The sequence below is a fragment of the Drosophila sulfurigaster genome, chromosome X (assembly GCF_023558435.1).
Source record: "Drosophila sulfurigaster albostrigata strain 15112-1811.04 chromosome X, ASM2355843v2, whole genome shotgun sequence".
In the NCBI taxonomy this organism is placed as follows: Eukaryota; Metazoa; Arthropoda; class Insecta; order Diptera; family Drosophilidae; genus Drosophila; species Drosophila sulfurigaster.
In genome coordinates, this window is record NC_084885.1 from 12,211,867 (window position 1) to 12,226,823 (window position 14,957).

The 14,957-nt window shown below is 37.8% G+C and overlaps 1 protein-coding gene across 1 annotated transcript; it reads left to right on the plus strand.

Moving 5' to 3' along the window:
• Nucleotides 1-1,358: 1,358 nt before the first annotated feature.
• LOC133847387 (uncharacterized) lies at nt 1,359-14,801 on the plus strand. The gene is made up of 5 exons (XM_062282379.1): nt 1,359-2,114; nt 12,119-12,248; nt 13,095-13,435; nt 13,504-13,669; nt 13,741-14,801. The coding sequence occupies exons 1-5, from the start codon at nt 1,989-1,991 to the stop codon at nt 13,848-13,850; spliced, it is 873 nt and encodes a 290-aa protein (XP_062138363.1). The 5' UTR covers nt 1,359-1,988; the 3' UTR covers nt 13,851-14,801.
• The last annotated feature ends 156 nt before the right edge of the window (nt 14,802-14,957 follow it).

Below are 14,957 nucleotides of genomic sequence, written 5' to 3' on the forward strand. Positions count from 1 at the left end.
ACAACTGAGAAACGGCATGCCAATGCCAAACACACACACACACACACGCTTCCATATGCACACACACTTGAAGAAACACATACCACTTGCTGTGCTGTGAGTTGTTGCTTACCTGCGCCGTCTGGCAGAGCGATAGCGACGTCGACGCCAACTGCGCAGCCGCAGCATCTCTTGCTGCATACAGCTGCAACGCCATTACATTATTTGGCATTACACTGCGAGAAATACTTTCCAAATACTTTAATACAACATAATTCTTTTCCGTTGCAAATTTTAATCGGAAATGCCATTAACAATTAATTTGATTCGAAGATTTATTATAAACTCTCATACAATCGATATGCAGTCATCATTTCACAACCAACGTTTTGAATTTTCCTAATTTATTTGCAACGCTTATTTATCCTATGATTAACATGACAAATAAATCACCAGCATTTTAGCTAAATATAATTTATAAGAATGCCTAAAACGCATTCCAGACATAAATTAAATGTTATTAAGCCACAAATTAAAACAGCAACATTTTATTAAGATATAAACAACTTAATGAAAAATATAGCAGGCAATAAATATTAATAAAGTCGACTATAAATGTGGTATTAAATTATTTATGCATACAAAAATGAATATGTAAAAAAATATGAAATTGTTTTAGTTAATTTATTACTGTGTACATTCGCTGATGTGAATATGGTAATGTGAATAATCTGAAATAATATAACGAAAACCATAAAAACAAAAAAAAGTAATAATTTCAATAAATCAACACGGAAAGTCCAACAATTTTATGAAAGTAACAACATGAATTTAATTTGTTAAACAGAAACAATTCTAATGATGTTTAGCGATTTTTGGCTTATTAATTAGAAAGTGAACAATAAACTATTAAGCTACTTAAATAAACACATGTAAATTGATTTCTTGATTAGAAAGTGAACAATAAACTCTGAACCTACTAAAATAAATTCCAGCCTTTAGAAAAGTCTACGGAGTTTCATGAATTTGTTGCTGTGTATTTTATAGTTCACCCTGCTCCTGTTCCAGCAAAACAAGAAAAATATCAACAGGCTGTTACAACAAAAGCAAGTCCAAAAACGCCGTCGTCGTCGTCGCCAACGAAACCAACAACGATCGAGTGAACATTGTTTTTGTGATTTTCTTCTTGTTTGTCAGCCGTAGATGTTGTTGTTGTTGTCGTTGTTGTGCGCTGTCTTATCCAGCAGGTAGAAGAGCCGGGTTGCATTTTCAGTCGCAGTCGCTGTCTGCGCAGAAGTCGACGTCAACGGCGACAGCGACAGCGACGTTCGTTTGTTCGTCGTAGAGCTAAGCTGTTGAAACTTGGCTCAGAGTTTTGGCGTTCAGTCCGCTGGCGAACGTTGTCTTGAGCGCAGTTTGTCGCTGTTTCGTTTTTCGCATTAGCAACGTCTTTAAACGTGTCTCAGTGTGTGCGTGTGGTATTTGTTGTTTCTATTTCTGTGCACTACGTGAGTGTGTGCGTGTGCGTGTGTCGGTTACTGTGCCTGTCTTTACTTTGGCTGCGGCTCATTCCCGTTTGCTATTTGCCGTTTGCCGTTGCTGCTGCTTGCTAAATCATTATACACGTATTTATTTTTTTTTTCGTGATTTTTTTTTCTGTGTCGTCGCTGCCGTAGCAGAGCAGCTAACTGGTTGCTGGGCATCACAAGCAAGGCAGAAGAAGCTAGCTGTGAACACAAAAGCAACAATAGCAATAGCAATAGCAACAAAAAGCAACAACCGTATTTTTTTCGTGCGGAATATCATCGAAGACGCAACGCCAGAGAAATAACCGTTTTTCGGGCAACATTAACATCAACATAACAGAACACAAGCAACAGCAGAGGCAGAAGCATCAGCTTTAACAGTGCATTAACAGATCAGCAAAAGGAGCTTTAACAGTGCATTAATAGCTGCAGCAGAGCAGCCCAGACACGCATTAACAGCGAAAAAAATATTCATTATTCAAAATGCCCTGCTCGGCTGTAACGCTATCGATAGCGACGATCTGCGCTATCATCGCCACAGCGCTGCTCGCGATCGCCTTCTCCACAGACAATTGGCTGCATTATGATGTCAGACGCAATCAGATACAGGTTAGTGTAAAGCGTCAACAAAATGACAGCAGCGCCGTTCTCTCATATCTTATATGCATCTTCAATCTCCCATTATATCTTGTTATGCATACACAACTTTGTATGCGTGTGTGTGTATCTTGTATCTCACACCCCCGCTTAAATAGACGTAAGACAATAGGTTCAATCGAATCAAGGCCTCGGCTTCAGAGAGAAGTATAATAGTACACAAGCCATAGTCAAAAATAAAGAAGAAGCCAAAGTGGAAGTCACAAACTAGTACTGAGCTACAATGGGCACAGACATAACATCCAGTTATGAAATTCGAAAAGAATAGTTTACAAGTTTTATTATTATTCAACTTACTATTTCATTGAGGTGTTGAAATTTATTTAACAAACCACATAATTACAACATATTATTGCACTTCATTTAATTCAATATATTTTATAAACAAACAAAATTAGGCTTTCATTAGGGATCTAATCTATGTAGTATTATATGGACTAAGAACAAATTTGGTATTTTACCATATATTTTAGGTTTTATATAAAAAAAACACAAGGTTAATAGGCTCTTCATCACTTTATTTTTAATTAAAGGGTTGTAAGTACTCAAATATGAATAATTTGTACACAGTACCTAATAACGTGAAGTTTCAATTGTTTATACAAAATTTAACAATTTTTATTAAAGAAGTTTCTTAAATGCATGCTTTGGTAAAAAACATAATGCACAAATTGTTATGCTGGTCATAGACACTTATATTGTGTTGTCTCAACTGCCCACATGTAGTATAGCTCACCCAAATTTGGCATACAAATTGATTTCGGTTTCACAAGGTTCTTTTTTTGTAATTTGCGTTTATTTGCCTGTTTTTTTTAAGTAATATTTTTTTGTTACTGGTTTTTATTTGTACTGTATTCGTCTTTAGATATATTATTACTGTTTACGATCATGCCAAGTACAGTGACAATTGAAAACGACAACAGAACCGCAAGTGCTGCCCACACAAATTGGAGAAATATGAAATTGTTTTGATTTATACGCGTAACCGACACCTAACTGAAACGGGGATCAACGAGCAGCGAACATGTCCAAACGTGTTGCAAACGGGGTTGTACAATTAGTGGAGTTGGTACAATTACAGCAATTACACCAGTTTTGGCGGGCATTGGAGCATTTCAAAGTTGCCTAGATAATGAACGTCGTGTCCCACTGTGCCTTGCAAGCACTGTTCGCTGCAATGTTGAACGTCGGTGGCAGCGACTGCGACTGCGACGTTGACTTCGACAGCCACAGAGACAGAGACAGAGATAGCGAGAGCAGTAACAGTAACAGAAGAAGAAATAAGGGCATGGCGCAGCGTGTGAGGCATATGAAAAGAAGAAAGGTCGAAAGCAAACAGCAACAATAACAGCAACAACAACTACAGCACGATCATGTGAATGGGCTGGGGGAGTTGGCAGCGGCGGGGGGTTCGGTTGCTTGTCCGTTAACGCTAAAACTTTCTACGCGAGCGCTTAGCCAAGCCAAGCGATGCGACGCGCCAGCTGGGAACAGAGGCGGCATACAAAAGAAGAAGAAGCAGAAGAAGGCGTTGAGGGAGCTGCAGAAGAAGCCGCGGCAGTAGCTTCAGCAGCGGCAATTTCTCATTTTGCATGTAATACACATGAAAACAACAATAACAACAAAAGCAAACAGCACTTGTGGCTGCACTAATGCGACAGAGAGCAATCGAAAAGGAGAGAGGGAGAATAGAAGAGAGCCAAGTTGAGGGAGAGCGCCTAAATTAACTTCATGTGTGTGTGTGTGTGTGTGCTCAAAGTGTACATACCTCGCATACCTGAGCAAGTTAAACAGCGTGTGCTGAAAATATTTGCACGTTTTGCGACTTTGGCTTTGCCGTTTGACGTTTGGGCTACTTGGCGCGCTCGCTTAAAGGTTAATCCTAACAGCGCTGCAGCGTTGCCAGCTCGCTTTACAATTCAAGTAGCGAAGAGCGAGTGAAACGGTCGATAAAGCTGAGCTTTCTCAAATGCATTTTCATAATTAATGATGCAGCTGTTCTCACTCACACACTGCACTTATAAAAAAGATTAGAACCCTTTGAAAATATATTGTATATATGTGTGTATGTACATATGTGTGTAATTAACAGTTGGCATATCGATACCATTATCCGTGTCAAATTCAATTGGTTCGATCAGATCTGCAGCTGGCAGGTTGCATGACTAATGGATTCCAACTACCTGAGCAACTACAATGGGGGGATGTTTAACTTTCGAATAACCTGAAACAGCAAGTGAGGTTATGGTTATTATTATTCTATTTTTAAGTCTAGTTTATGCACAATTATGTAAAAAGCATTACGTTTAGCGCAGAAACTAACAGATTTTGTTGTTGTTGTTGTTTTTCGTTTGTTCTTTGTGGTTGCTTTATTTCATTGTGTTCTTAGAACTCCATCTTGGCGGATTACTGTTATCAGCAAAATACAATTGCGCTCTCTCTCTCTCTTTGGCTGCTTTGTGTTGCGTTCAAACAAAGTTCAAGCGCTTCATAGAAAACAAGAACTTCAACTACAGCAACAACAACAACTTCTTGTTTTGTTGTCGGATTTGCCTCTGCTTCTTTTTGCTTCTACTTCTACCACTGCTGCTTCTTCTTCCTCCTTTGATTCTTTCTGGTTTTTAGTAGCTGTCGTGAGCGAGAGAGAGAGAAAGAGAGAGAGAACGGAGGAAGCTTATAGATAGATGTGTGTTGTGTTGTAGCAAACAAAACTGGTTTTGAGTTTTCACTCGTTTCGCGTTTTCAAGTTGCTCAAAATTGGTATGCAATACCCGTTGTATCGTTCCTAAACCGACTCGGCACGAATCGGATCGGATCGGATTGGATCGCCGGCAGCCCTAAGACAGAGTTTGTCGTCGCCGTCTTCGTTGTCATTATACCCGGCACATTTTGATGGGTTTCTTGGGGTATTAAAAAGTTGGAGAGAAATTGAAGTAATTTTCAATTTTACTGATATATTTAGCAACCTTCAATTTCTTCTATATACCCCAAACCTGGAAGTACTTTGCAATCTTATGTACCGGGTATAAAGCAGTTCATCAGTGTCACTTGTCGCTGTCTTGCTTATTGTTTGTTTTCTTATTTTGTCAAAGCCAAGTCGCAGTTGAATCCACAATCCCCGATTCACGATCCAGTCCGATCGCCCGCCAATCCAATTGATGAAACTGCGCTTTTGGCCAGCATTTTTTTGTTGGGTTTTTTTTATTATTTTTTTTTTTGCTTAGCTTGTTCACTTGTTTGGCTCGGTTCGATTCATTTCGTTTCGTTTGTTTCGTTCGTTCGTTGGCTCGTTAAAAGAGAAAACCCTTCTATCCATTGCACTTACTGTCTTCGTTTTGCTTGTTTTCTTTTTTTTCCCCATTTCTTTTCTTTCATTTCATTTCGTTTCGTTGCCGCTGCAGCATTGCAAGCGCCATGTGTGTGATGAGAGCAGAGGGAGTGGAGAGGGGAAAGAGGAAAGAGGAGCTACCCACCTCGCATTTGGTGCTGCCTCGCATTGTTGTCTTACGGGCATTGCAACGATCGTCAACTTTTTTTGAGTGTGTGTGTGTGTGTGTGGAGACCCCGAAGAAACGTAATGAGAAATGAATAGAAATGAAAAGCTGCTGTTGTACTTACTGACTTGTTGTTTTTACCTTTTTCCACATGACGTTTTCATCAGTCTTTGTCTTTGTCTTTGGTTGCTTTAGTAGTTAGTTTTGGGATTGGCGCAATGTTTTTTGGTTTTTCTCTCCGCCGTCTCGTCTCGTTTCTTTCATTTGCTTTTCAATGAATGAATTTCGTGTCGTATGTTTACGCTTACTAAGCGCTTTGATTTGTCAAGACGAAAGCAGCGAAACACATGTTAATTTGAGACACCCTGAGATTAATTAAGCTTTTGCCAAATTGCTCATACGCCAAGTGTGACCAGCACTTAAAGCTGAAACAGCAAAAGCAACGACCCAACGACCGCAATCAAGCTAAGATTTCATTTGTGTTTCTCTTTTTCCCTTTTTTTTGTGTATACTTCAAAGTTTCTCAGGGCTGGATATTTGTGTAGATTTGATACTTTATAAATGTGTGATCCGTTGAAAAGGATCAAAGAATATTATACTAAAAGTTTCGGGAAAATTTCATGATAAGAAGCAATTTTATGTACATATATACCGAAAGTTGTTTTGATTCTTTTATAAGATTCTTTTAAGATTCTGAAAAGATCTATTGACAAAAGACAAAAGGTAGTTCGGATTATCTATATAAACCTTAAGATTCTGCCAATTTTAATGTTATTGATTGGATAATATTTTCTGAGCACATAGAATAATAATCGTAGGGTATCTAGTAGTTAGGAGTTTCCTCTACTAACTAATTGATTATTAATAAATCTCATAAATTCATTTGTGAACCGTCAACAAGCGACGACTCGTTTGAATTTGCGAGAATGTCTGCGCTGCGCATCATTAACTGGTTAAATTGTATTTTATTTTGCTGACATCATGTGAAATTCCAAAATGGTATATCACCTCTATAAGTTCCCCCTTTGTCAGCCTCTCTCAGCGTTCTCCCTGGCGAGAACCGCGCTTAACGCATTTGCATAAAGTGAATTGCATTTGGCGTTGGGTTTCAGCTGACAACTGGCAACTGGCGACTGGCTTAATCAGCACCTGGTGTTTGGTTTGCTCTTGGCCAACTCCAATGACCACGCCCCAAAAGGAATGTTGGTAATTCCCGTTGCTGTTAGGTTATGTTACAGTTAGGTAACAATGCTTCAACTTCTGCACTCTTATTTCCGCAGTGAAATGCTGTTAAGACTCCAAAAAACAGAATTGTGCTATTAGTAAATTGTATTTCTTTTTTGTATTTTCCGTTTTTGGCACGTTTAGAGCTTTCGCTATGGTCATCATTATCATAAGCATGCGATGTTCTCAAGATTCCCCAGATTCCAATCTTTCTCACACACATCTCTTCTGCAGCTCACTTCAATCGTAATTATTTTGGTCACTTGAGTGTGCGATTTCAAACGCTTTCGCTTCCTACAAAAAAAAAAACCACAAAAAAACACATGCCTCGATAAGCAATTTTGTTGCTTTTCTTTTTGTATCTCTTCTATGATTTTTTTTTTTTGGGTTGAACAAACATATAATTGAAATTGAATCGTTTGGGAGTTTTGTGTTTAATGCGCGGCTTTTTATTCATTTTTGTTGTTGTTGTTCATTGCTGCTGTTTTTTTGATTTGTTTCAAATTTGCGCAAATTTGGCGCCGACTTCCGTATCGAAGATGTTAACTCGTTATAATTATGGTGTTTATTGCTGCTTCGATTTGCGGCTTGGAATTCCATTGGAGTCCAAAGTACGCACATTGTCTGCGCGTGTGGAGGTAAAGATGCGATTCAAGTGGAAGATCTATTGTCAATGTCGCGCTCCCACGACCTTTGCAGAGTCAAACAACAACAACTAGACTCTCGAATGGCAGAGTTATAAAACAAAGTCAAGCCAAGTCAAACGAAAAAAACATAAAAACAAAAAAACCAAAAACGAGAAACGACAACCAGCTAAAAAATGTGTGCACCAAAAATAATTGCCATGCATTCCAAGCCAAATAAATTATTCAGAGACGAAGCCAGCGACAATATTGGGAGTGTTTATACATACATATACATACATATGTGTTTTTTTTTTGTTGCTAAGTTTTCTAATATGCCGCACCCAAAAAATGTGTCGCCTGCATTTTGAAGCTCTCTCTTTCTAAGTTGGTGTGTCTCTCTCTCTCTCTTGAGAGTTATTTCGTTGGTGTCATACTGTATCTTTTTGCGGCCTTGGATCAAGCTTGGCATCCTGCACCACGTAGAACTGATCCAGTTTGCCAGATGCTTGTTTGCCAGACTTGACTCGGCTTTTATCGCCGTCGATTGGCTAATCACCAACATCCGCTCATCTCCCCGTCTCCCTCTCTCTCTATCTCTCTCTCTCTGGCTCTCTGTCTGACGTCGCAGAAACTCGTTTGGCCGTGTCATAAAAATAGTTGTGCCTTATTAATATCAGCTAGAGCTAAAGCTAGAGTCGCAGCTGCCCAGGCGCCATGTGCTTGCTGTCTATGATCTGGCAACTGCAAAACTGGTAACAATAGACCCTGCACAACTGTAGACACACATGTGTGTATAGTGCATATAACATACATTGTATATTGCGTACTTGTTTAGGGTCTGTACAATCTCTGGAACTTGTCTGGAAAGCTTTTGCTTCCTGATATGTAAGCTGAGACATTGCTGGCAAGATCGTTTGTTAGTTGATTGATCGTTACCATATTGCAGACTATATATTTAGCCCGCGATTCCATTTGAGATTAAAGATCGGCTTAATATTCATATAATGTAACAGTTTTGCAGTCTTAAAACAAACCTCTATATGTAAGTTGAGACATTGCTAGCAAGATCGTTTGTTAGCTGATTGATCGATACGATATTGCAGACTATATATTTGCATTTCTTTAGCATTCGATTTAGTTTAAGATCGAAATAAGCATCTATATGTAAGCTGAGATATTGCTGGCAAGATCGTTTGTTAGTTGATTGATCGTTACCATATTGCAGACTATATATTTAGCCCGCGATTCCATTTGAGATTGAAGATCGGCTTAATATTCATATAATGTAACAGTTTTGCAGTCTTAAAATAAACCTCTATATGTAAGCTGAGACATTGCTAGCAAGATCGTTTGTTAGCTGATTGATCGATCCGATATTGCAGACTATATATTTAGTCTTCGATTCCATTTAAGAAAGAAGATTGTCTTAAAATTCATTTATCAGTTTTGCAGTCTTGAAACAAACCCTAAATTCGAACTCGAATTCGAAAATAGAACCAACTTTATTGCCAAACACAAAGATTGCAATGCCTTGAACGTTTTCAGATAGTATTCTGTGTTTAAATTTATGCAAGTATGCAAATAAAACTTAAATATAAAACAAATACGTTTTAATGGTAGATCATAAACGAAGATCGCTTGCTAAGTAGTTCTAATAAAAAGCTCAAATTATGCAAGATTAATGAAAAGCGACTAAATTGGGGAACTAATCTCTCTAATCAGCTTAAGAAAAGATTTCTTATCTTCTAACTCCGAAACGAGACGTGATCTAATTTGAAGATTGACTTTGCCAAATATTGAATAGTCTTCGATGGTCTCTAATCTTAAGCTGTCGATTGAAGAACACGTAGTTGGACACGAGTATTTGGCCCTCTTTTTTTAGGAGGGGGGCTGAGTCACAAAATATTCAACAATTTGAAATGGAATCACGTTTCACACGTTTCGCCTTTGCCACATAAGATTCTACATTTGGTGTGTTTCATTTTGGGAAAATGTTAATCAGCTACTTGAGTGGCGACTTTCTGAACCTCTGCCTCTGCCCCTGCCTCACTATCCCTCTCTTTCTGTCTGTGAAAAGAGAAAAGTGTTTTGTCTGCCACCAACAAAAAAAAAAAGTAAAATAAAAAATAAACGCGAAACGTGTTTTACTTTATGTCCGGTACTTAAATAACAATGAAACGAAAGAAAAGTTTACAAATTTGTGTTTTCATCGACAAAACTCTGGGGCCCGAGTCGGTTTCATATTGAAAACTCGCAATCGGAACTGGAGAACTCGACTTATGTAAATTATTTTTGGATGCTTGTGAAAAAGGTTTTTCGCTTACGCAACACACACCAAACCGAGGGCTGAGTTCAAAATCATAATAATAAAAAACAACAACAACATTTTTATGGAAAAAGAAAAGGAAAAGCAAAGAGAAAAAGCAACAAACCCGAACTGGGAACTGGAAGGTGTTGCCCATCGCCCAACAGAGATCTCTTATGAAATGCTTGACGCGCCTCGCTTAACATTGGTCAGGTCTTGTCTTGTCTTGTGTTGTCTTAAGCTGTGTTGGGTTGTCTGGACTGGTCTTTTATTAGCGCATTGCCTTCCACAGCGGATTAATTTTGTAACTTTCTTATGAAAGTCTTGTCAATTAAGGGCTCCCAACTGTGGACGCCGCCTCCTACTTCTCCACGCTGGTCATGGCACTTCGAATCGTTTAATTTATGGCTGCTTGGCAACTTGCAGTTGCAGCAAATTTGTTGCAAGTATTAGAAAACCATTCAGCTGGAGAGCGAGTCGATGGAATTAGTCGTGTGCAGCAGGCCGCAGAGCAGAGCTTAGAGCTTAGCGCTTAGAGCTCCTGCAAAACGAGACCATCTCTCATCTCCCATCTCTTGACTTGGCATAGTCAACTAATTGCTGGGGTTACGCACAACTGGGCAAGTCGAATAGGCCGAGGAAAGCTCGAAGGTCGTTTCTTTGTAGGTACTGTGAAAGCTCTGAGAAGATCAATTGAATAAAGCTTTCAAAGCACACACATCTAGTCTAATAACCACTTTTAAGTGTAGGTTATAGAGTATCATATCATTTTAAAGATCAATTGAGAAAGTTTTTAAGCGACACACTCATCATATCAAATTATATCATATCATTTCATAGATTGAAAATTAAACACTGATAAGATCAATGGTGAAAGCTTCTAGGGAACACTTCAAGTCTAATTAAAGGGAATGAAATGAAATGGAATATAAAGGAATAAAATAGAATAGATTGGAATGAAGTGGTATATAGAATGAAATGAGATGGAATGAAACGGGATAGAATGGAATGAAATGGGATAGAATGGAATGAGATGGAAAAGAATAGAATAGAATGAAATGAAACGGAATATAATGGAATGAAATGGGATAGAATGGAATGAAATGGAACAGAATGAAACACTAATAAGATCATGATAAGGTGTAAGGAAAGCTTGTCAATTCTAAAAGCGCTCCCTTATTGATCAATTGAAAACGTTTTTATGGAACAATCTCTTTAAGTCTAAGTACAGGTTGGGAAAAATTTTAAGGAACACTCGCTTCTAGCACAATTATGCTGAATGAAGAGTCGTGTCATTTGAAATATGTTCAACTAAACACTAATAACAACGCTTAAGAAATTTATTAAGACACAAGACAAGGGCATAGAATATCATTTAATTTAAAAGATTTTAAATTGATGTCTTTTAGATAAATGATAAAAGCATGGAAAGCAAGCAACGCTTTCTGCACCTTTCTAGATCTAAACTGATCGAATTTTGACAAAACTAATCTAAGATTGACCTAGATCAACGGCTGCGGCTGCGACCGATAACGAAAGTTTCGTGAAATGACTTTCAAATGCAGAAGATGTCAGCTTCAGATTCGATTTCTCGCATGACAGAGTTAGCAACTGTGACCTCCAAAATGATTAGCTGAGTTCTCATCTTAACAATGGAGACAGATTAAGAGAGAGAAAACCTTCGGTTGTAAGTCTCGCAATGAGTTTTGCATGCACTAGTACTACGACTATTGTATATAATGACGTATGAGAACGTCGGAACGTGTTTATTTGCCACATGATCTGATCACACATACTTCTCAGTATTTAGTAGTGGTTGTAACACAGATGGGGCCCATTGTCAGAGAGCTATAGTTAGTAACATCCGTGTATCATTAAGACGAAAGATGACCGGATGATGATCGACAGTCGACCGTCGACAGTCAGCAGTCGACAATCATCACATTAATAATAATAATAATAGTAGTAATAATAAATGTTGTACACACAAATACAAAAGAGTCTAGTTGAAATCGTAAGCGAAATCTTTTGTTGCGACGCCCACATGCGGAACTGGTTCTCGATGAGATCGATCTCGATTGTCGATCTTTAGATTGTCGTGAGTTACCTGTTCACTGATAAACAAAGCAACCCGAAGCAGGTGGCAATGATACGCATTATATGTATGTGTAAATGTATGTGTCTTTCTACACCTTCCCCCCCCCCCATTTTGTTGTTGGTGTATCTGCGCATAATGTCGATATAATGTTTAATCTTTGGAGAAGGTTAACCTGATGTCTAAACTCGTTTTCTTGTATTTCCCTTTAGGCCTTTGCCGCCAAGCACTCGGATGCAGAGTCGCTGCTGCATAACATGAATGTGAAGTATTATTACTATACGAGAACCCGCGGATTGTTCAGGATATGCTACCCCAAGGAGCGACCACCAGCATCAGCAGGTAAACCCAACTATTTCACTTTTATTTTAATTATTCGCACCATATGAAGATTTCTGAAATCGCTTAACTATATCATATAGTAATATAATTGAGATATTGATAATGAAATTAATCTATATATCAACTTATATTATTAGTTAATAGTCAATCGTATTATTAAGATTTTGACATTAAAATTCGTCTATATATAGCTTCAAGTTTATTAGTCAACAAATATGGATATTATTTCTTGATTTATTTTGGATATTCGCACAAAAATTAAAATGTTAAAATTAAATTTGCTTTTAATGCTTCCGATCGGTCAACTATATCCTACACTCTGTTAAATGTCACATTTGATTAAGATATAGTAAGTAAATACAATAATTAAGTATTTTTGTATTGCTTATACAGATACGAAATGAATAGATAATTACTATTTATTAAAAAAACGATTATTCACTTAAGTTGTACTTTAATTATTTCCTAAATTAAGCCGGTTCGCTTAGCTATAATTTCTAGAAATTGGTCAAATATCATATATTTGTATGATTTTGAAACTAAATCGAAGCAAAAAGTCTTAGAAGAATATACCTATAAATATATACATATATGCTATCTTGTTAGTCTAAAAATTTGTTGTTTTAAATAATTTGCTGCATAAAGCAACTATCCAATTTTTGCTTTTGCTTTTGTGTTGTGTTTATAGAATAATGTTTCATATAAGTTCAAGAAATATCTTAGACTTTTTCTTATTATTGTTACATTACCTTATCATATATGTTTAGGAAATATTCAGAATATTCATAAAAATAAGTTTGATTAATTTCTCAAAAATAAAAATCTTATTAACTTGTATTCCATTAGTTCCCACGTATTTGTCGCCGATTGAGACGCACTGCTCGAACATTGACTATTTCCCGCAAGTGGAGGACGACAAGATATCGAATGAGGATGCCACATCGAGACTGCATTTGGCTCGCTCCTGCATTGCGCTGTTCATCATCAGCTTCGTGACGATCTTCTGTGCGTTCTGGACGGGATTGTCGGGCTGCTGGAAGCGATCATCGGGTGCCATAACTGCCACATCGATACTCCTGCTGGTCACATGTCTATTGGCTGCTGGCGCCATGGGTCTCTGGCATACCGTTGAGTTCTTTGAGAAGGAGAAGGTTGTGGGCGAGGATTACTTCCAGCAATGGAATACGGTAAGTGAAGATGACCAAAGTTCTACCGCTTTGATTGTGCTAATCTCTTGAAATCTGTAATTTTTCAGGTGCTGCGCGACAACACAAAGGTCGTCTACGATTGGTCGTATATTGTGGCCTGGACAGGCATTGGAACTTGTCTCTTGGCTGCCATTCTATTGTCCGGCGCCGCTGTCTGTCTGCGCAATGAGCGCGAGAAGGAGGAGCAACTGAATCTGCAATATCTGATGCCAGGTAAATGACGAAAGTGAATCGAATTTGTGTGTGTTGTATTAACTGTTTTTCTTGTTTTCTATTTTGTGCAGTGTACTCGCAAAAGCAACCCCCGTATCCACCCTACGCCAACTATGCACAGCCACAAATCTATCCGGGTCCCTACTATCATGGCTCCCAATACGGACCGTATAATTATTAGGCGGAGACAGAGCAGTCAGTGGAGCGACATCGACAACGAAATGCAGCTTATAACGAAAGCAACGAGGAAAGCAACATCAACAACAACAAAAAATGAAGCGAACAACAACAGCAACTTTGAAAGCAATATTCGTTTAGAAATCACAAAACAAACAGACAAAAAGATCAAAAGAAATAGACAACAGACGACAGACAGCAACAGAGGTCGGGTTAGGTCGAATTTCGAATGTCTCCTTCTCCAGCAGTTTGAACTGTAGTACTGTCAACCTTACGATTAGCTACGAAGCAACGGCACAAGTTGCAAAAGTATAAATATATATACATATGTATGTATTGCAATAATTATTTATTTCTAGTTTTGTCGTTTGTCTCGCTCTCGAAAGCTAAATTACCCCCCACATACACATACAACAATTAAATATAACTTCTATATCTATACATACATTTTTTTTTACTTTACAAAAACAAATAAAAAACAGAAAAAAAATGAAGAAAAGCTAAAAACATTAGTTCATAGTCTATGTAGCGCTATATATACTTACATTAAACACATATACAACTTATAAACAATTGTATAGAGTCAAAATGCGTCAAAGTACGACGATGTATTTGGTGCGCCAATTTCGAAAGCAGCATAAATATATGAAGCGAAGGAGTGGAGAAGAGTAGAGAGGAGAGGTGAGGAGAGAAGAGGGGAGGAGAACAATAAAGAGTTAATTTATTGTAGCATGTAACACGTACGTGTGTAGCTTATAATAAATATATATTGTATGTAATAATTAATATTTTTGTATCTATAAGCATAATTTTTTGTATATGTATATGAATGTAATGAGTATATCTTTACAAATGTGCGCGCATCCAGCGTCATTTTGTCTTCCAAGTACATCAAGTGCGTGTGCAAGTGTTAAGCTGTACTTTAATGAATAAAAGTTTCTGTACGTTATGAAAATTGCCATTTTTGAATTTACACTTATCGATAATCACACAATACGATGGTTTTTTTCTTTGCTGCATATAGGTATGTGCATTACATCGATAACCAGATATATCGATATGCGATAGCTCCCGTAGTTAGCTATCGTGAAATCGGTTAATTGTTGCATTC